Genomic DNA, 20,125 nt, shown 5'->3' with positions numbered 1-20,125 from the left:
CTTCTTTTTCTTTTGGGCCTCCTTATCTCGAGAGACAATGGATACGCGCCTGGAGGTGGTCAGTGGTTTGTGAAGCAGCGCCTGGAGTGGCTATAAAGGCCAATTCTGGAGTGACAGGCTCTTCCACAGGTGCTGCAGAGAAATTTGTTTGTCGGGGCTGTTGCACAGTTGGCTCTCTCCTTGCGCCTCTGTCTTTTTTCCTGCCAACTACTAAGTCTCTTCGACTCGCCACAATTTAGCCCTGTCTTTATGGCTGCCCGCCAGCTCTGGCTGGCATGGATGTTTAATGGTCGGCACGGACTCGGTGGGCCGAAGGGCCTGTTTCAGTGCTGTATCTCTAAATCTAAACTAAAAATCTAAAATCATCAAGCCAAGAGAAAATCACAGGGGCCTTTAAAAAAAAATTTTAACCGGTGTGTAGGGCAGGGCAATTGGAGGCAGGAGAGCATGTGATGACACTCCAGGAAGATGTCCAGCCACAGTTGGCAACCCTAGCTGGCGCATTAGAGATGAAGAAGACCTTGATATGAGGGCAGGTGTCTGATGTACTTCAACACATCAAGCATCCACTGGTGCATTATTAACTCTTTGGCAATGGGAACGAGCTGAAGATGATGGCCATTGCAAGCCTATAGAAAGGAAGGATAGAGATTGAGTTGCATGTAATATGCTTTGTATGCCTGACACAGAAACAACTTATCCTCATGAAAACTAGGCTTATCAAAGTCACATTCAGAAGTGATTCACACAGGAGATTCCAATCTTGGCTTTGAAAAACAGTCCTGCAGGCAAACGTCTATTTGCTAGTTTCAGCATTGTAAAATTTCAAAGCAATGCTGACACCTGCAGCAAGCTCCAGAGAGTGCAGTCACATCCACAGACTATCACACAGGAGATTATGTTCTGTGTAGTGTCATTGTAATTCTTTCGATTGTCTGATAAGTGTCCTTTTTTATTTAGATCCTGGTTAAAGATCTTTTCCGATTCCTTCTGGTTTACGTGCTGTTCATGATTGGTTTCACATCAGGTTTGTAATGTTAAAACACTATCATCTTGCTGTGGGTATTGGCAAGGATATAACAATTTTAAAAGAAAGTGGGGGTGGGGGGTTGTAAGGGGTGGAAGAGGGTGTAAAAATGGTGGAACACCTTAAGGAGTGTGGTCGGACATGGTTTTGTGCTCCTGACTCCTCGCATGTTAAGTTCCCAAACTAAATTGTGGCATTGGAGGAAATGGCTGTGGGTAGCTGTAAGGATAGTTACCCCAGGGTCTGGTTACAAAAGATCATTAGCACATGTAAGGGTACAGGTTACTGGTCCTGCCTTTCTGCTTTGATGTGCATCTTTGCAACAGAAAGCATAGAAGAGGTAAAAGATGAGAAGAAATACAGATTTTTCTTCAAAAAGCACTTTAAAAAAAAGATGTTTTAAAAACAGATCTATGGAACCACAAGTTTCATTTTGCACATCTCTACTGTTTCAGAGCAAATGTTATAAATTTTAATGGTGTAATATCTCAACTTCTGTTCCAGCCCTGGTCTCACTGTTGATGACTTGTCCCAGTGATGATATTACACTACAGACTTGCGACATAACATCTGATTCACCAAACTGCACAAGTTCAACATATCCCATTTGTAGAGACAACTTATCATTCAGCAAGTTCCTGCTGGAGCTCTTCCGACTCACCATCGGCATGGGTGACCTAGATGTTATCAACAATGCCAAGTACCCTATTGTCTTTGTCATCCTCCTGGTCTCCTATATTATCCTGACCTTTGTGCTTCTGCTGAACATGTTAATTGCTTTGATGGGTGAAACTGTTGGGCAAGTGTCTAAGAAAAGCAAGCAAATCTGGCGGCTACAGGTAGGAATGAGAAATGATTAGGTTGCAAGTATAGTTGAATCCCTGGATTTGCATATTTCATGATCATACATTTAACTGTCAACAGGCCATTCGGCCCAACCAATCTCTGTTGGCATTTACTTTCCACACAAATGAATTGCGTTTGACCACCCAACCTGTTCCCATATGCCTTCATCCTTTTCCCTCATTAACTTACCCAATCTGTTCTTGAAATATTGACACAGTTCCTGCCTCCACCACTAAGCGTGGAAGTGAATTCCACAGCCTCACAACTCTGGGCTTTTTTATTCGTTTCATGGGATGTGGACATCGCTGGCTAGGCCAGCATTTATTGCCCATCCTTAATTGCCATGAGAAAGTGGTGGTGAGCTGCTGCCTTGAACCGCTGCAGTCCACGTCGGGTAGGTACACCCACAGTGCTGTTAGGGATTTTGACCCAGCAACAGTGAAGGAACGGCAATATAGTTCCAAGTCAGGATGGTGTGTGGCTTGGAGGGGAACTGGCAGGTGATGTTCCCACACATCTGCTCCCCTTTCCTTCTAGATGGTAGAGGGCACACGTTTGGAAGGTGCTGCCTGAGTAATCTTGTTGCATTACTGCAGTGCATCTTGTAGATGGTACACACTGCTGCCACTGTGCGTTGGTGGTGGAGGGAGTGAATGTTTGTGGATGGTGTGCCAATCAAGCGGGGCTGCTTTGTTCTGGATGGTGTCATGCTTCAGGAGTGTTGTTAGAGCTGCACCCATCCAGGCAAGTGGTGAGTATTTCAACACACTCCTGATTTGTGCCTTGTAAATGGTGACAGGCTTTGGGGAGTCAGGTGGTGAGTTACTCACTGCAGGATTCCTAGCCTCTGGGTGAAGAAGTTTCTACTACTCTATTCTAAATCTCTTGCATTTAGTCTTGTGTCAATGGCCCCTTGCTCTAGAATCTTCAACTACTGGAAAGTCCATGTACATTACCTTCACTGCATTTCTGCCATCTACCATGTGTGTTACCTCTTCAAAGTCTATGAAATGTGTCAAGCATCTGTTGAAATCTCTGATGACTGCTTCTATTTTATCAAATCTATAAGATATCTAAGCTCCTGCTGGAATGATGCCCACCAGCAGAAACAGCTGATCTTCCTATTGGGAGCAACGGAAACAGTCAGATAGGCAGCATTCTTGGCTCTTACATACAGCGGGACATTAATGGACTGACTCCCATTTCCTGCTCCTAGTGCCTTCCGTCCTGATCAGAATCAGGTGGATTGCTGTTTCCTACACTCCAGCTCAGAGAGTTACAAATACTGGTCATAAAAATCCAAAATACCAGTCAACCTGGCAGCTACATGTGGCAATCTGTGTTTAGCTGGGGAGCAGGAGGCACTTTTAGAGAACACCCAAGGTGCAAATCTTGAGATAATCATTAGATCCTTGGCAACAGTTTTTTTGTGTGAAATTAGCAATCTGTACTCAGCAGAAGAGTGGTTGTAGCAGTAAACAGGATTAGAACTTGAAGCTGAGAGAGACCGACAGCCATCAGATTGTTGGTTTCCCCAGCGAGCTTTTCATTAATAGTCCTTACAATAGTCTCTGTGCTGGGGGTGGCAGGAAGAGTAGTCATCAGGGCCCAAGCTGCCCACTGTATTTCAGTGCTATTGCAGGATAGTTGTGGAATGGTGGCCTCCCGTAGCCCCTCTCCCACTGTTCACACGTCTACCCACTAATGTTCTGCATCAGGCGTCCACGAAGGTGGTGCCAGTAAATCTGATGCGAGGGTAAACCAGCAGGAGGGAATGATTAAGCACCAAAAGACTAAGACTGGGCTGCTGAGTCCAACTACCCCAGTGTAGTCCCTACAACAGACTCTACCCGTGCCTCCCCACCTCCCTTGCTCGCTGCCCTCCTACAGCAGCCAGGAGAATCTCAGAAGATCACGCTCCAAACTAGAGACAAGAGCATCCCATCTCCTGCATTACAACAGTGACGTTTTGGGAAATCCTTTTTTTTTAAATTCATTCGTGAGATGTGGGCATTGCTGGCAAGGCCAGCATTTATTGCCCATCCTAAAACTGTTTTTTGTAGCAGTTGAGATAACTGAGTGGCTTGCAAGGCCATTTCAAAGAGCAATTAAGAGTCATCCACATTGCTGAGGGTCTGGAGTCACATATAGACCAGACTGGGTAAAGACGGCAGATTTCCTTCCCTAAAGGACATTGGTGAAGCAGATTTTTTTTTTACAACAATCCAGTAGTTTCATGGCTACCATTACTATACTAGCTTTTTATTCCAGATTTATTTAATTAATTGAATTTAAATTCCCCAGCTGCCATGGTGGGATTTGAACTCATATCTCTGTATCCTTAGTCCCTGTTTTTGGGTTAACCAGTCCAGTAATATAACCACTATCTTTCATTGTCATGCCAGACACTGCAAGTCCTTTCTTTTTTTACCAAGGCCCGGCCATTGATGTTGTTGCCTCTTGCTCATTTGCTGTCTGAGTCCTGACTCCACTACCTACCTGCCACACCCCACCCCCAGCATACGTTTAGAGAGATAAACAGAAAAGAGAGTTGAGTAAGAATGGGAAACAAAAAGCAAAGAATTAAAGAACGAGGAAGTACAATAAATGGAACTAAAGGAGAGGAAGATAGTGATGTGGAGGAAGGGAAGGAGAGAGAAGAGAAAGTGAGAGAAAAGAAAGACTTGCATTTTTATAGAGCCTTTCACAAGCACCAGACTTCTCTCCGCGCACAGCCAATGAAGTACTTTTGAAGTGCAGTCGCTGTTGTAATGTAGGAAACACAGCAGCCAATTTGTGCACAACAAGCTCCCACAAACAGCAATGTGATAATTACCAATCTGCTTTTGTTGATTGAGGGATAAATATTGGTCAGGACAGCGGGGATAATTCCCCCGTTCTTCTTCAAAATAGTACCGTGGGATCTTTTACAGCCACCGGAGCAGGTTTAACGTCTCATCCGAAGTTGGCACTTCTAACAGTGCAGCACACGCTCAGTACTGTGCTGGAGTGTCAGCCTGGATTTTTGTGCTCAAGCCAAGGAGCGGGATTTGAACCCCGAATCTTGTGATTCAGAGGCAAGAGTGAATGGAAGAGGAGTAAGATAGACTGAGGAGGAGGGAAAGGAGGAAACAGAAGTAAAGTGAAGGAGGTGAGTGAAATAGAAGTGAAGAGAGAAATAGAGGTAAAGGAGGTGGAGAAGCAGTGTAGCTCTATGTGACTACTCAACTGTGTGATACATGGATCCAGTCTCCTGCTGTAAGAAGGAAATAAAACTTTGAAGTAAAATGTGTAAAAATTGTTAAAATAATATCCAATATTTATTGATCTTGACAGTGGGCTACAACAATCCTGGACATCGAGAGATCATTCCCAGTGTTTCTCAGGAAAGCATTTCGTTCAGGAGAGATGGTTACCGTGGGAATCAATTCTGATGGCACTCCTGACCGGAGATGGTGCTTTAGGTACAAAAGAGATAAGACTTTTGTATTCTTTTTCTCTTTTCACTTATACTTGAGCTGAATTTGTTGTGAATACACTGGACAGTTGCAGTGACACCATGGCTGATATATTGCAATGCCTGGTGCCAATCTTCTGTTGGAAGCCACTGTAAACTTGGTGAAAGACATAACCATATGGCAGTGTTAGGCCTGGACACACATCCAACCGTCCATGGACATTCCAACTTAACGCCCCAGAAAGGACCCAAGATGTCCAAACAGGTCACACTGCCAATAAAATAAATATCAGAAAATACAGCAAGTTTGTCAGCAACTGTAGGACAAGGGTAAAATTTCAGGTGGAGATCCTTTGTCAGAACTGATGAAGGGTTTCCACCTGAAACGTTAACCCATCTTTTTCCTACCTTTGATGTAAACTTAAGAGATCACATGCAGTTGAGTTGAGTGTCTTAGATTTCATATAAACCAATGGGGACTGAAAATATGCATGTGACTGAATTTACAAGCTGGAATGGAACTTCACATCAATTAAGTAGCTCGGTTGAGTAATGTATCTGACTTCAGCATTCTACAAAGAATTGGTGCAATTAACCTAGACTGTTAGTTAATCTCAGGCACTGTTTATACTGTTCCACTGGTAGAACATTCTAGCCAAAAATCATTACTTTTAAGGTAACATTTTCTTCGACTTGTGAATCAGTCATGACTCACCAGTTCTTTTTGCAAAGAGACTATTTTGGCTATCGTGGAAGCATGTCTTTGTAACTTCTGTGTCCTTGGGTTTATTCGCATAGTGACAATAGGCAGCTACTCAGCTCATGCAAACATATGAGTTAGGAGCAAGAGTAGGCCACTCGGCCCCTCAAGCCTGCTGCGCCATTCAATAAGATTATGGCTGATCTGATTGTAACCTCAAATCCACATTCCCGCCTACCCCCGATAACCTTTCATCCCCCCTTGCTTATCAAGAATCTATCTACCTCTGCCTGAAAAATATTCAAAGACTTTGCTTCCACTGTCTTTTAAGGAAGAGAATTCCAAAGACTCATGACCCTCAGAGAAAAAAATTCTCATCTGTCTTAAATGGATGACTCCTATTTTTAAATAGTGACCCCTAATTCTAGATTCTGCCACAAGAGGAAACATCCGTTCCACATTCACCCTGTCAAATGTCTCAGGATCTAATATATTTCAATCAAGTCGCCTCTTACTCTCAAACCCCAGTGGATACAAGTCTAGCCTGTCCAACCTTTTGTCATAAGACAACCCGTCCATTCTAGGTATTAGTCTAGTAAACCTTCTCTGAACTGCTTCCAATACATTTACATCCTTCCTTAAATAAAGAGACCAATAATGTACACAGTACTCCAGACGTGGTCTCACCAATGCCCTGTATAGCTGAAGCATAACCTCCCTACTTTTGTATTCAATTCCCCTCGTGATAAACAATAACATTCTATTAGCTTTTCTAATTACTTGCTGAACCTACATATTAACCTTATGCGATTCATGCACTAGGACATCCTTTGCATCTCAGAGCTCTGCAATTTCTCATCATTTAGATTCTTTTATATCCTTCCTGCCAAAATGGACAATTTCACATTTTTCCACATTATGCTCCATTTGCCAGATCTTTGCCCACTCACTTAACTGATCTATATCCCTTTGTAGCCTCCTTATGTCCTCTTCACAACTTACTTTCTTACCTATCTTTGTGTCATCAGCAATTCTAGCAAACATACCTTCCGTCCCTCCATCCATGTCATTTCTATAAATTGTAAAAAGTTGAGGCCCCAGCACAGATCCCTGTGGCACACCACTCACTACATCTTGTCAACCAGAAAATGATTTATGCCTACTCTCTATTTTCTGTTGGCTAGCCAATCTTTTATGCATGACAATATGTTACCCCTACACCATGAGCTTTTATTTTCCAGAATAACCTTTGATGTGGAACCTTATCAAATGCCTTCTGGAAATCTAAGTACAGTACATCCATTGGTTCCCCTTTATCCACAGCATGTAACTTCTTCAAAGAACTCCAATAAATTGGTTAAACACGATTTCCCTTTCACAAAACCATGTTGACTGTGCCTGATTACCTTGAATTTTTCTAAGTGCCCTGCTATAACATCTTTAATAATAGCTAACATTTTCCCTAAGACAGATATTAAGCTAACTGGCGTGTAGTTTCCTGATTTTAGTTTCCTGATTTTAGTCTCCCTCCCTTTTTGAATAAAGGAGTTACATTCGCTATTTTCCAATCAAATGGAACCTTCCCCGAATCTAGGGAATTTTGGAAAATTAAAACCAACGCATCAACTATCTCACTAGCCACTTCTTTTAGAACCCTAGGATAAAGTCCATAAGGAGCCAGGGACTTGTCAGTCCGCAGCTCCAACAATTTGCTCAGTACCACTTCCCTGGTGATTGTAATTTTCTTGAGTTCCTCCCTCCCTTCCATTTCCTGATTTACAGCTATTTCTGGGATTTTACTTGTATCCTCTGTAGTGAAGATCGATGCAAAATACCTGTTCAATTCATCTGCCATCTCCTTATTTTCCCTTACTAATTCCCCAGACTCACTTTTTATAGGACCAATACTCACTTTGTTAACTTTTTCAAATTGATAGAAATTCTTACTATCTGTCTTTATATTTCTAGCTAGCTTTCTCGCATACTCTAATTTTTCCCTCATCAATCTTTTCGTCATTCTTTGCTGTTCTTTATGTTCTGTCCAATTGGCTGACCTGCCACCCATCTTTGCGCAATTATACGCTTTTTCTTTAAGTTTGATACTAACTTTTTTAGTTAACCACGGATAGATGTATCTATTTTGTGTATTTTGAAATATCCCCTTAAATGTCTGCCACTGCATCTCTATTGACCTATCCCTTAACTTCATTTGCCAGTTCATTTTAGCTACCTCTGCTTTCATGCCCTCATAATTGCCCTTGTTTAGGTTTAAAATACTAGTCTTGGACCCATTCTTCTCTCCCTCAAACTGAATGTAAAATTATGATTGCTGCTACCTAGCGGCACCTTCTCTATGGGTTAGTAATTAATCCTATCTCATTGCACAATACCAGGTCTAGTACAGCCTGCTCTCTGGTTGGCTCAAGACCCTGCTGTTGTAAGAAACTATCCCAAAAACATTCTATGAACTCCTCATCTAGGCTACCTTTGCCCATCTGATTTTTCCAGTCGATATGTAGATTACAATCCTTTATGATTATTGCTGTACCTTTCTGACAAGCTCCCATTATACTCTGTCCTACTGTGTGGTTAATGTTAGGTGACCTGTACACCACTCCAACAAGTGACTTCTTACCTTTATCATTTCTCATCTCTATTCAAACTGCTTCTACATTCTGCCTTCCTGAATTTAGGTCATCCCTCTCTAATGTGCTAATACAATCATTAATTAACAGAGCCACCCCTTCACCTTTTCCTAGCTTCCTGTCCTTCCCAAATGTCATGTACCCTTCAATATTCAGGTCCCAATGTATGTCATCCTGCAACCATGTCTCTGTAATGGCCATCAGATCATACTTACTTATTTCTATTTGCACTATCCGTTCAGCTGTTTTGTTTCGAATGCTATGTGCATTCAGATATAGAGCCTTTAGTTTTGTCCTTTTATTATTTTTTTGCCAAGTGGCCTACTCCTCCTAATTTGTCTGTTCGTAACGTCTAGCTTTGACTGCTGATTTACTCATCATTTCCCATATTAATACCTTTCCCTCTTGCCAAATCTCTACTCTTTAATTTACCACATTTTCCCAAATTTGATTCTTTTCCCCCTCTACTTCCCTAGTTATGCAGCTCACTAGAACAACAGCCCCAGAATGGTTCAGGTGTAGATCTTCCCAACAGTACAGTCCCTACTTTTCCCAGTACTGGTGCCAGTGTCCCATGAACCGGAACCACTTCTCCCACACCAGTCTTTCAGCCATTTCTCTAATCTTATTTGCCCTATTCCAATTTGCACGTGGCTCAGGTAATAATCCAGAGATTATTACCTTTGAGGTTCTGCTTCTTAATTTGATGCCTAGCTACTCATACTGACCTTGGAGAACCACCTTCCTTGTCCTGCCTATGCCATTGGTACCTACATGGACTATGGCGTCTGGATCCTCCCCCTCCCACTGTAAGTTCATCTCCAGCCCTGAGCAGATGTCCAGAACCCTGGCACTGGGCAAGCAATACAGCCTTTTGGACCCTTGTTCTTTGCTGCAGAGAACAGTGTCAATTCCCCTCACTATACTATTCCCTACCACCACTACATTCCTTTTTGCTCCCTCCACTTGAATGGTTTCCTGTACCACAGTGCCATGGTCAGTTAGCTCACCCACCCTGCAGCCCCCACTCTCATCCAAACAAGCTGAAAGAACCTCAAACCTGTTGGACAATCACAAAAGCTGAGGCTCCTGCATTCCTGCCTTCTGGGTCCCCTTACCTGCCTCAGCTGCAGCCACACTGTCCTGTCCCTGACCACTGACCAAATCAGAAGACCCAGTGCCCAGGTAACTTTCCCCCTCGCTGATGTATCAGTGTCTGCAGCTCGGCCTCCAGCTCAATGAATCTATGCCAAAGCTCCTCGAGCTTCAATCACTTACTGCAGACTTGTTTGCCCTGGATCACACCGGCATCCAGGAGCTCGCACATACTGCAGCCTGTGACACATTACCTGTCCTGCCATCCTTAATATGTTTTAATTAACTACTTAATTATTTTATTCAATTATTTATTTTCCTTTTCTATATATTTTATTAACCTTACCTGCAGTTCCTGTACTATTTTAAACCTTATGAATAGAATGGACTTTAACCACTCACCAGATACTCACCAAACAGCTAACTAGCTTCTCCTGTAGTAGAGTAAGAACCAAATCCTGCAGCGTGAAAAAGTTAGAAAAAGCACAGGAGCATCTTCTTCCCTCCTCACCGAGCTCCCAGCACCCTGTTCCAGTCGCAGTGAGATGCCTGCTGAGGCAGGGTCCACAGTGACAGACCCTAACCAATTGAACAACACCTGTACATAAGAAATGGGCTTCAAATAAGGGGTAGTTTTGTTGCTTTGATCACTTTTGCTTTCTTTTATCCCCACCCTCCTCCCCAAAAGTAATCACACACTGCTTTCTCTGTGTATATTCCAGAGTGGATGAGGTCAACTGGTCTCATTGGAACCAAAATGTTGGAATTATTAATGAAGACCCAGGAAGGAACGACACTTACCAATACGATGCTGGTTTTACCCACACCATTGGCCGGCTACGCCGAGGTGAGCTGCTATTATATTTACACTTATTAGAGAGCCAAAGGTATAACAAATACTATGAAAGGTTTAAATTATGGACACCTGCCAACAGCTGTCCTAGGTACTGTCAAAATTTTTGGCACAATTGGCAGTTTTTTTACTCAGCATCCATAGTGGCAGAGAACCTGCTCTATTGATATCCAATGCAAACATTCATTCCCAGAGAGAAGGCAGTTTCTCTGCCGTTATGCATGTTGGATATAGAGCTCTCCGTTCCACAAAAGCTGCTTCTTTCACAAAGCTTGCTGCCTCATACTGACTGCAAGTACGCAGCTCATACAATTTGGGGGCATAAAGGAAGCAAGCTGCTGGGGAAATGCCAGTGACCCAGGATCAGTGAAAGTTCCAGATACAGCAGCTTTGCAACTGGCTGTGTCCCTTGTTTAAACTGTAAAAGGGCTTGGTGCATTGAAAGCTGTCCCTAGTTCATAATTTGAGAGTGTCTGTGGTTTCAGGGTGCCTTTTGTATGCCTATCACGCAAGTTCTTTGGGTCTTTAAGTGACAGTTTTTTTGGGAGTGTCTGTTTTCATACAGGTTAAACTGCATACCTGTTGCTCATAACTGTCAACCTGGAGTACGGGTTTATGCCTAAGGCAACATTTCCCACACGTTCCCAAAGGAATAAATTTATAGAAAACATTTAAAAATTCAAACTTACCACTGAATAAAGCTATGCTCACAACTTAATTGGGCATGAAAACAAAGGCTTAGACTTTGTTTAAGCTCATGGTGTCCAACATTAAGTTTGGCACAGGGGTCATTTACATTTTAAAGAGGCAGAAAGCTTGTGGACAACAGTAACAACTTGCATTTATATAGCTCCTTTAATGTAGTAAAACATCCCAAGGTTCTTCACAAGGACAATCCATTACACAGGCTAGGACACATTTTAAAAAAAGTTTCAAAGTTTGTTGGCCAACTAAGAGCCTGTTAGTCTCCATCCCATGCCCTCCAGCCCACCTGAAACATTGAAAAGGTCCCGGATTCTGGAAAATTGGCTTGAGTCAGTGACACATCCTTGTCCTGCCCTGTTGAAGATGTGCCAGACATCTTGGCCAAAACCACTAGATCTGGATGAAATGCCCCTGATCTCGTAACAGCTCACTCATTATTCCAGGTTGTAATTTATTTACAAACATGCTGCCGATGGATATCAAATGAAAATCAGCACCTCCCAGAATCTTAGATGGTTTTTACGATGAATTCAAACCATTAAAATTTGGATTGGTGTTGCTTTTGTTTCTCAACTATAACTAACCCTGAAGTTCAACATTTGTAAAACATTCACTAAGTCTATCGTCTCTTGTCTTGTATGCTCAGTGAAAGTTCGTGTGGGGGCAATCAGGGTGTTGCCTGATCTGCTCAATTAATAAACACTTATATTTCTATTTGTACAGACCGCTGGTCAACTGTGGTTCCACGGGTTGTGGAGTTGAATAAAAGTTCCCGTCCTGATGATTATGTGGTGGGAATGGAACACATTGCGATGGAAAGGAAATATGGATACGGCAATTTGCAGCAACATAGCCACCGGAAGAAGGATGAAACACACATTTAATTTATGTTATTTGATATATGCTGGAAGTGAACTAACAAAGCCAGAATCAAATCAAAACCCAGTAGAGGTTCTTACAGGGGAATGTTTATTATTGTGTGTTAGTGCTACAAGATGCACACTGTCCCTTGTAGGGATCTATACACATTTCATGACAATTCAGTGTTTCTTGACACTGGAAAGTTGGTGCCAGTAAGAACAGATTATGTTGGAGATATTCGCATCCTACCCTAGACTGTTGTGAAGTTATTTCCCACTCTGCTCACCTGCAGTAACATCTTCCTGGGAGTAGGGACTAGTATTTCCTGCACCCGATTTCCCTCTCCCTCTCGCCCCCCAAATCATACAGTACGGTTATGGTGCAGGTATTAAATTTTTGGGATAGAATTTCCTCCAGGGTTCCCCAATTTTATAACTTTGGTGGAAGATTGGTGGAAATTCTGGGGAGGTTCTGCGAGCAACAGACGTTGCAGTTATGCCAGATTATTGGATAAAATTGCTGGCGGATGTATTTATAATGCTCAGTATAGTTTTTAAACAAGTCTTTTAGTGGGACACTCATTCTGTGAATTTGGTCCCTCATCCATCGCAGAGATTATTGAAAAGTAATATTTACTGTAGTTACATGAGTGAGAAGAGGAAGAATCTCGTGGCATTAGAAGCTGGAGCTCATATTCTGTCGTGCAAGGATCTGACATTTAAAATTTTTGATCTCTGCCTTTTACATTTTTTAATTATTTGGGCCCAAGGAGTTTATTTTGCATTTATTGAATCTGGTACTCATCAGGATGACGGATCTTGGTGCTGGGGAATGGAATATGTTCTGTTTCAGAGATCCCTAATGTCAGCAGCAAATACTCAAGGTCAGATAGAGCACAGTTAGAAAGGATTTGAACCAGGGTGTCAAAGGTAAAAGGTTAGTGTGACACAGTTCCCCACACTCCAGGGGATTTGAGGAATAATTATCTTAACCCTAGTCTAGTCTAGTCTAATACCACTATAGTTTTGGCTTGTGAATTGTACTGGAATGGAGATAAATGTTAAATTTTTTTTTAAGTATTAAGAAATAGAGTAGGGTTGTACAAAGCCAGAAATGTCCAACGTGGTGTGCCAGTACAGTTACTTGCCTCCCCAGAATTATTGCAAGAGCTGCTCCAAGTCATGTGACAGGTGATCCAAAGCTAAGCATGCACAGATTTTACATCACTGTCCAGGAGCCATATATCGAGTTATTCTGTCAGTCTGATGTGAATCTCCTGCATTGCAAGCCCAGTGGGATTAGCAAGGAGTTTTTAATCGAGATCTATTCAGAGTAAATAATTGTGCTCCATTAATTCTGCTGTAGTCACTGCCAATGTCCTGGATATTCAGAACAAATAGTCATAGCATGGGGCCTAAATTAACCTTTGCACATGCTGCTACTCTTAGCTGAATCTTGTCTGCACTAACAACGGTCTTAACTGATCTATGTATTGGAGCCTTTCTTCCATTTCCACTGTATGAGATACGAAGGTTTTACTCCATTACGTCTTAATCACTTTGGATGCAGCCAAGCTGCAGTGAGTTTGCCCAAAGCCTCCATTCAGCCTCTGTTGTCAGGCAGCATAGGATAAATAGCAGATATCACTACTGTATCGGTCCAGAACAGCAAGAAGTGTAACTGAGTTTTGAGTAGATAACATAGAACCATTTTTAACAAAGAAAAATCAAATTGATATGTATCCTCAGGAAAGTAATAAGATAATTGTGACATTTCACACAGGAGATAATAACCTATGTATAAATTTGCATATTATATAAAACAGATAGCTAAATAATATCATACTCAGGTCTTGTGGATTGCTCACATGATCTGCAGTTTCGGATTTACAGAAGCGTTACACTGCCTAATGCACAATATTTTATTCTGCTCTTGAGGTGCAGCCATGTTTAACTTAGTTGTTCGTTAACAGGTAAGTAGACATTTGGGCCAAGTGTTTATGGGGGTGATGTTCAGCTTTAGCCAGTGGAGCGAGTTACTTGCCTGCGACAGAACCTGCCTGATTTTCATTATCCGTAGATTTCAGGCAGTTTCTTTATTGGGTTAATTATTCAGTCTGCCAGTTTAATCACCAAAAGAGTGAAGGTGAAAATGCTTCCCATATGGCCAGATTTAAAACCTCCACTAGATATAAATGGGGTTGTAGCAGCCATTAAAGTTCTGTACTGTCATCTACTACCCCATTTACACTGGCAGTACGGCCGCCACTATCTGGAGTAGAGTCCTAAGCAGGGCGGCTGGAATCCCTGCCTGTTTCAGTGGGAGGCCACTTAAAACATCCAAATCAGGATCTTATATTTGCAATTTTGAGGTACAAATGGGCGCAGTGTGCTTTGCCCATCTGTACTAGCATTAACCAACCTAACCAGCTATCCTTAAAGGGACTGCAGGAGGTGGCTGAAAAAATGGCTCAAAGATATTAAGGTTTTTTTTGTGGGACCAGAAGGGGGAGGAATGTCGATTTTTTTCCAATTCGCACCCCCCCCCCCCATCCCCACAACCATCATGCTGGCTCAGGGAGTGCCAGTTTGGCATGCACAGCTTGCTGACTGCATGCAAATGAGGATTGGGCATCACGGTGGTTACAAAGGGCAGCATATTCTGCTTGCTCGCTACCTGTTGTGCACCTAAAGTTAAAATGGGCCTCTACGCCTCATGGCCAGTGATCCCTACTGCTGTAAATCAGGCCATTCTGGCATTGTGCTGTTTCTACAGGAAATCTGCAGCCTATCAGGTAAATTTTAAATACCATGTCTAAAAAATGCTACCATGAAAGAACTCCCTTTCTGTTTTATTACCATAGTCATGCTAGGTCTCCACCTGCCAAGAATGAGGCACATTAATTTTGCCATGAACATTGATATTAAACTGTTACTGGAGTGAAGAAAGGCCTTGTTAAACAGATCAGCCGTGCCTGGAAAATACATTTGCATATTAGCAGATGGTGATTGAAAGGACAAAGGATCATTCCCTGACACATTCAACCCACAATGGACCTTGATCACCAGGTATTGTGTGTAAGAGGAGCATTCCAGAGACTAAGATGATACATTCCAAGACATGGTCAGACCAGTTAGTCACATGACTAACCTGCTTGGCAACCTGGGTTTTCCTGAATTGTACAAACAGTTTGAACTCAGTGTCTGCTTGCTCCTGGACTGAGAAGATCCCTCCTGTCTGCTCCCATTTGTCTCACAAGCCTCTGAATCCACTGAAGCCACATGAACCCCAAGAGAGAGACAAGTCTCCTATAGTGAACAAGGTTTAAGAGGAGTACTGGGCCCCAATGTAAAGCAAGATCTACCTACAATCAAAGACTCTACAGTGAGCTCAAAGAACCGTAACAAACCTCTTCAGATATTGCCTCAAACTTTTCCACTTTATTTTTTTTCTATCTCTATTTGCATGTGTGTATTGCATATGCATGCTAGCGTGGGTGCGTCATGTATCCGTAGGCGTTAACCGAATTAGAGTTTAATAAATTTCAACTTCTTTAAACCTAAGAAAGCCTGTGTGTGCTGGTTTCTTTGCCTTATAATTGGAAAGCGATGAACAAGGATTCACCAAGGGGGAGCTAAAAATAGGGTGTTTTAAAAGTTAAACCCTGTTACGGTAAGACCAGGTGAAGGCTGAGATGGACCCCTCGACACCTTTCTCACCTGGTCGTAACATTATTGACACTTGAAGGGTGATGCCTAAAGCATGATGGGCCATCAATGCAAGTCTGATTGGGAAACACAATTTGTCTTTAGTTCAATTCCTGCCCCAGTGATGGCCAGTGTCTACAATATTAGGCTGTTCTCACATTCAAGTGATATCTGGATTACATAGTTTTACATTGTATTTACTTCACAGAAACAGGCCATTCAGCCCAACTGGCGTTAACCAGTATTAACTAGGTGTTTATGCTACATAAGAGCCTCCTTCCTCATCTCACCCCATCAACTCCCTCATGTATCTATCTAGCAACCCCTTAAACATGATTGTGTGGATTTCCAGAGTTTTTGCCAGGGGGTAAGGGGAAGATTCTGGCCATATTGCTCAAGCAAGCCTTCTGGTGGGTTCAAGGTGTAGTTGAACAGAATCTCTGAAGACAATATGACATTTATTTTTTAGCTACTCAGCTGTCACCAGACCAGAGGTTTTGGTGGGCAACATTCTTCCATCCATGTTAGTCATCTGTCTGCCTAGTACAAGACCTCAGCCCAGCTACACTCTTATCCTACCCTCCTTCCCCCAATCGCTGAGATTGCTGCACAGCTGCGATCAGGAATTCAGCAGAGTAGAGAGGGATAAATAATATCTCAATCTGACAATTGAAATAATGCAGGTCTGAAGTTTATCATTACTTTCAATTTTTTCTACGAGATTACAAATCACTAAAATCGACTGCATAGATACAAGCAATAATCAAAAGGATGGCCTTCATTGCAAGAGGTTGGAATGCAAAAGTGAGGAAATGAGGCTTCAGCTGTACAGAGCCTTGGTTAGATCCCATTAGGAGTACTCTGTTCAGTTAAGGGCGCTGATCCTCAGGAAAGATATATTGGAAAGATGTAGGGTTCAGCACAGGTTCCCCAGAATGATACTGGGGCTTTAAGGATTAAATTATGAGGCCAGGTTGCAAAAACTTGGCTTTTAAGTCCTTGAGTTTAGGAGATTGTGTGGTGGTCTAATCAAAGTATTCAAAATGATTTAGAGATTTGATAGAGTAGATACAGAGAAACTAGTTCCTCTGGTGGGGGAAATCCAGAAGAGAGCAGAATCTTCTAATTAGAGCTAGGCCAGTTATAATCAAGAAGCACTTTTTCACACAAAGGGTAGTGAAAATCTAGAGCCAAGTCTTGAAAATATCAATTGACCCAGCATCCACAGCCTTTTGATAGCTCAATAGATTTTTGTTGGGTTAGGGATATAAAACAAAGCAGATTAATTGAGTTGGGTACAGATTAGCCATAATCTAATAGAATATTGGAACAGGACTGAGGGGCTGAATGGCCTACTCCTATTAACTTGGTACGTGTGTCTGTATCTAACTTGCACAACATTAAGCTCTTTTAATTAGAGCATTTGGGCTGGGTTAGGTTGTCATTGTAAAAGGTGCTTTTACATCTCTCCATTTTCAGTGTGTCCTTAATTGGCAATCAGGATAATGAAGAGTACTCTGACAATGTGTATGTGGGGCGCTGGTGCATTCCCACCTCACACAATCCAATCTACAGAAGCAGCAAATGTAAAAGCACCCATACTGTTTACTGTCATTTGCAGTTTCTTTTTATTTATTCTGTGGCCTCGAGTCTGCTGGACTGGAACTCTTGCATTAGGCCAAATAAATTTTAGTTATGAGCACAGAGCTTCAGAGGATTCATTACAATTACTTTCTGTACAGTCGGGGGTGGGGGGGGGGGGTCCTTGATCAATAAGATAAAATGCCATGAGACCATTTCTTACAACTCTAATCATGTGCAATGCAGTACATATTTTTGTTAAATGAGAGAACTGCTGTTCTTGAAGTATTTTTCATCTATGTGTATTATGCTGGTCTTCCTATGTTACACACTATTTTAAATGTTAGCAAAATAAACCATTGTGGTAGAAATTGGTCTTGAGCAGCTGTCTTAATTGGGCAGGTTTGCATCGAGTCCACTGTTCTATTGAAGACAATGGCCAGAATTCTACCCCCTCCCCCCCACCACCTCTCAAAGAGCAGGAAGGTGGCAGGGGTTGGGGGGCGTAAAATGGAGCTGGAGGCTCGGGGGGTGGGCCCTTCCCAACCAGCTCCCACCTCCACTTTACGCAGGGTAGTGGCGGTGAAAAGTGGCCCGCCTACCCGGGCCAATCAAGGCCCTTATGTGACTAAAGCAGGCGGCTCTGACGGCCTTGGGGGGGCCCTCACGATCAGGCACCCTCTGCCCGACGGACAGCCACCTTCGCTGCCCCAACCACCCCTAATACCCAACGCGCCCCCGTCCCCAAATCAACCACCCTTGCCTCGCCGTGGCCTGACCGATCATCCCCGACAAGGCACCAAAAACTTACCTTTGGTCCCGGGCTCCCCGGCATCATCTTTCCAATGGCTGGATTACAGTCCCAGCTGTGACCACCGCTTCCGGTGGTACTGCTGGGACTAACAGCCTCTGGCCCACTGATTGTCTGGCAGCTGCATTAGGCGGGACTTCCTACCTCAATGAGGTGTAAGTCCCACCTCAGAACAATTAAGGGCCTGGGGACTGTAAAATGCAGTCTGGATCCCCAACCCAGGTGGAGGCGGGTTCACCACCAACTTTTCAGTTGGTGGATGGTTCTCTTCTGCTGAAGGAAAAATTCCGGCCAATCAAACAGAATAGCGGGTAGACAGTATAAAAGTTGGCTGATTCAATACTGTGCGTTTTATACTACTCCCCAAGACCAATTTCTAGTGCATTAGGTTCCTGAATTCCTGATCCACCAGATTATAACTGAAACCACATCAGGTAAAATCAGTACCAGAAATAATGGAGGGAAAAAGATAGCTGTTTTTATATGATATTGACATTACTGTTTAATGAAGTTTATCTTTTTACATCATCAATAAACTGTGCATCATTTCATTAAGGCTCCTGGATTCCCATAGCTCTCGTGTAGTGGAGCTGATCCTCCTGCCTACAGGAGGGTACAACTAGATGAAAGGTTGTCGTTAGAATCTCCTAATCCAGCCTTGATGGACAGTCAAATAAAAGCAAAATACTGCGGATGCTGGAAATCTGAAATAAAAACAAGAAATGCTGGAACCACTCAGCAGGTCTGGCAGCATCTGTGGAAAGAGAAGCAGAGTAAACGTTTCGGGTCAGTGACCCTTCATCGGAACTGACAAATATTAGAAAAGTCACAGGTTATAAGCAAGTGAGGTGGGGGTGGGGCAAGAGATTGATGGACAGTCAACTTGGCAATCAAAAAGGCTTAGATTTGTTGGTTGGGAAGCAAACGTTAGATTTCAAACCTGTTGTGGGTGGGGGGTGGGAGGAGGAGGGGGTGATTGAGGTCCGACTTATCCCATAGTTTTGCTGTTCCTATGTTGTACAACACTTACAGCCAAGAGTTTGCAGGTGACCTGCTCGCCATCCCCTGCTCCCACCAACAGCATAATGAAACTGGTTCCATCACAGTGGTGTGGGAGGAGGGGGAGTAATGGATTTTTCCCTCTGTCTGCTTTCCTGTAGAGATTCACTTGACACTTTGTGTCAAAGCAGTGAAGCTTAGATCAGTAAGGGGTTGGGAATCACCTGCATGAACCAATCCTAGGCTCAGCCTGCTATACCAGATTGCCAGAGCTCTGATCATCTTCATAACACAATCCACCACTACAACTGAAACTGTATTGGTATAATGTTGCCATAGTACACCTTGCATTTTGTTACTCCTTTGTTAAGCTGTCAGTTCTAAGTAGGGTGTCAGATTATGTTGCATTGTACCCAGTCTTTAAACAGATTTTGCAGGAAGGAAGGACACTCTCGTTTGCTGGTGAAATAGTATTCCTGTCCCTCTGCAATTTCTTACTAACACACTTGAACATGGAAGATGAAGAGTCCAAATAGTCATTGACTAATTTAACCCCACAATCAGTTTTTAAGCACATGGAATTTTATTGAAGTTTTAGACAAAATAACTGCAGCCATTTCTAGTTTCAATTGTGTCATGCAGATTGCTGGTCATTTCTGACTATAACCAGTTACTGGGGTGAGGACAAGGTAACAGTGGTGATTGAGTGAAAGGTTTGAATTCCAACTTTGGAGAGAGAAAACTGACAACACAGCTTTCTACAAGTTACAGACAGGAGTAAGTTCCTTGTGAATCTGCACTGTACCCTTCCAGTCCTCTATAATGAAAAAGGTGAAAC

At 42.7% G+C, this 20,125-nt stretch overlaps 1 protein-coding gene across 3 annotated transcripts in view; it reads left to right on the top strand.

The window, feature by feature from the left end:
- trpv4 (transient receptor potential cation channel, subfamily V, member 4) overlaps window positions 1-17,554 on the top strand; it is a 124,957-nt gene extending 107,403 nt beyond the window's left edge. For all 3 annotated transcript variants that reach the window (XM_068054757.1, XM_068054756.1, XM_068054755.1), the window contains 5 exons: window positions 961-1,027; window positions 1,532-1,866; window positions 5,210-5,337; window positions 10,493-10,617; window positions 12,052-17,554. In XM_068054757.1, coding sequence (XP_067910858.1) covers window positions 961-1,027; window positions 1,532-1,866; window positions 5,210-5,337; window positions 10,493-10,617; window positions 12,052-12,212 — 816 coding nt within the window. In that variant the 3' untranslated portion in view covers window positions 12,213-17,554. The remainder of the gene's footprint in view (window positions 1-960; window positions 1,028-1,531; window positions 1,867-5,209; window positions 5,338-10,492; window positions 10,618-12,051) is intronic.
- Window positions 17,555-20,125: the final 2,571 nt, after the last annotated feature.

This window comes from Heterodontus francisci, chromosome 23, assembly GCF_036365525.1.
Source record: "Heterodontus francisci isolate sHetFra1 chromosome 23, sHetFra1.hap1, whole genome shotgun sequence".
Lineage (NCBI taxonomy): Eukaryota > Metazoa > Chordata > Chondrichthyes > Heterodontiformes > Heterodontidae > Heterodontus > Heterodontus francisci.
This window is presented reverse-complemented; position numbering and strand designations above follow the sequence as displayed.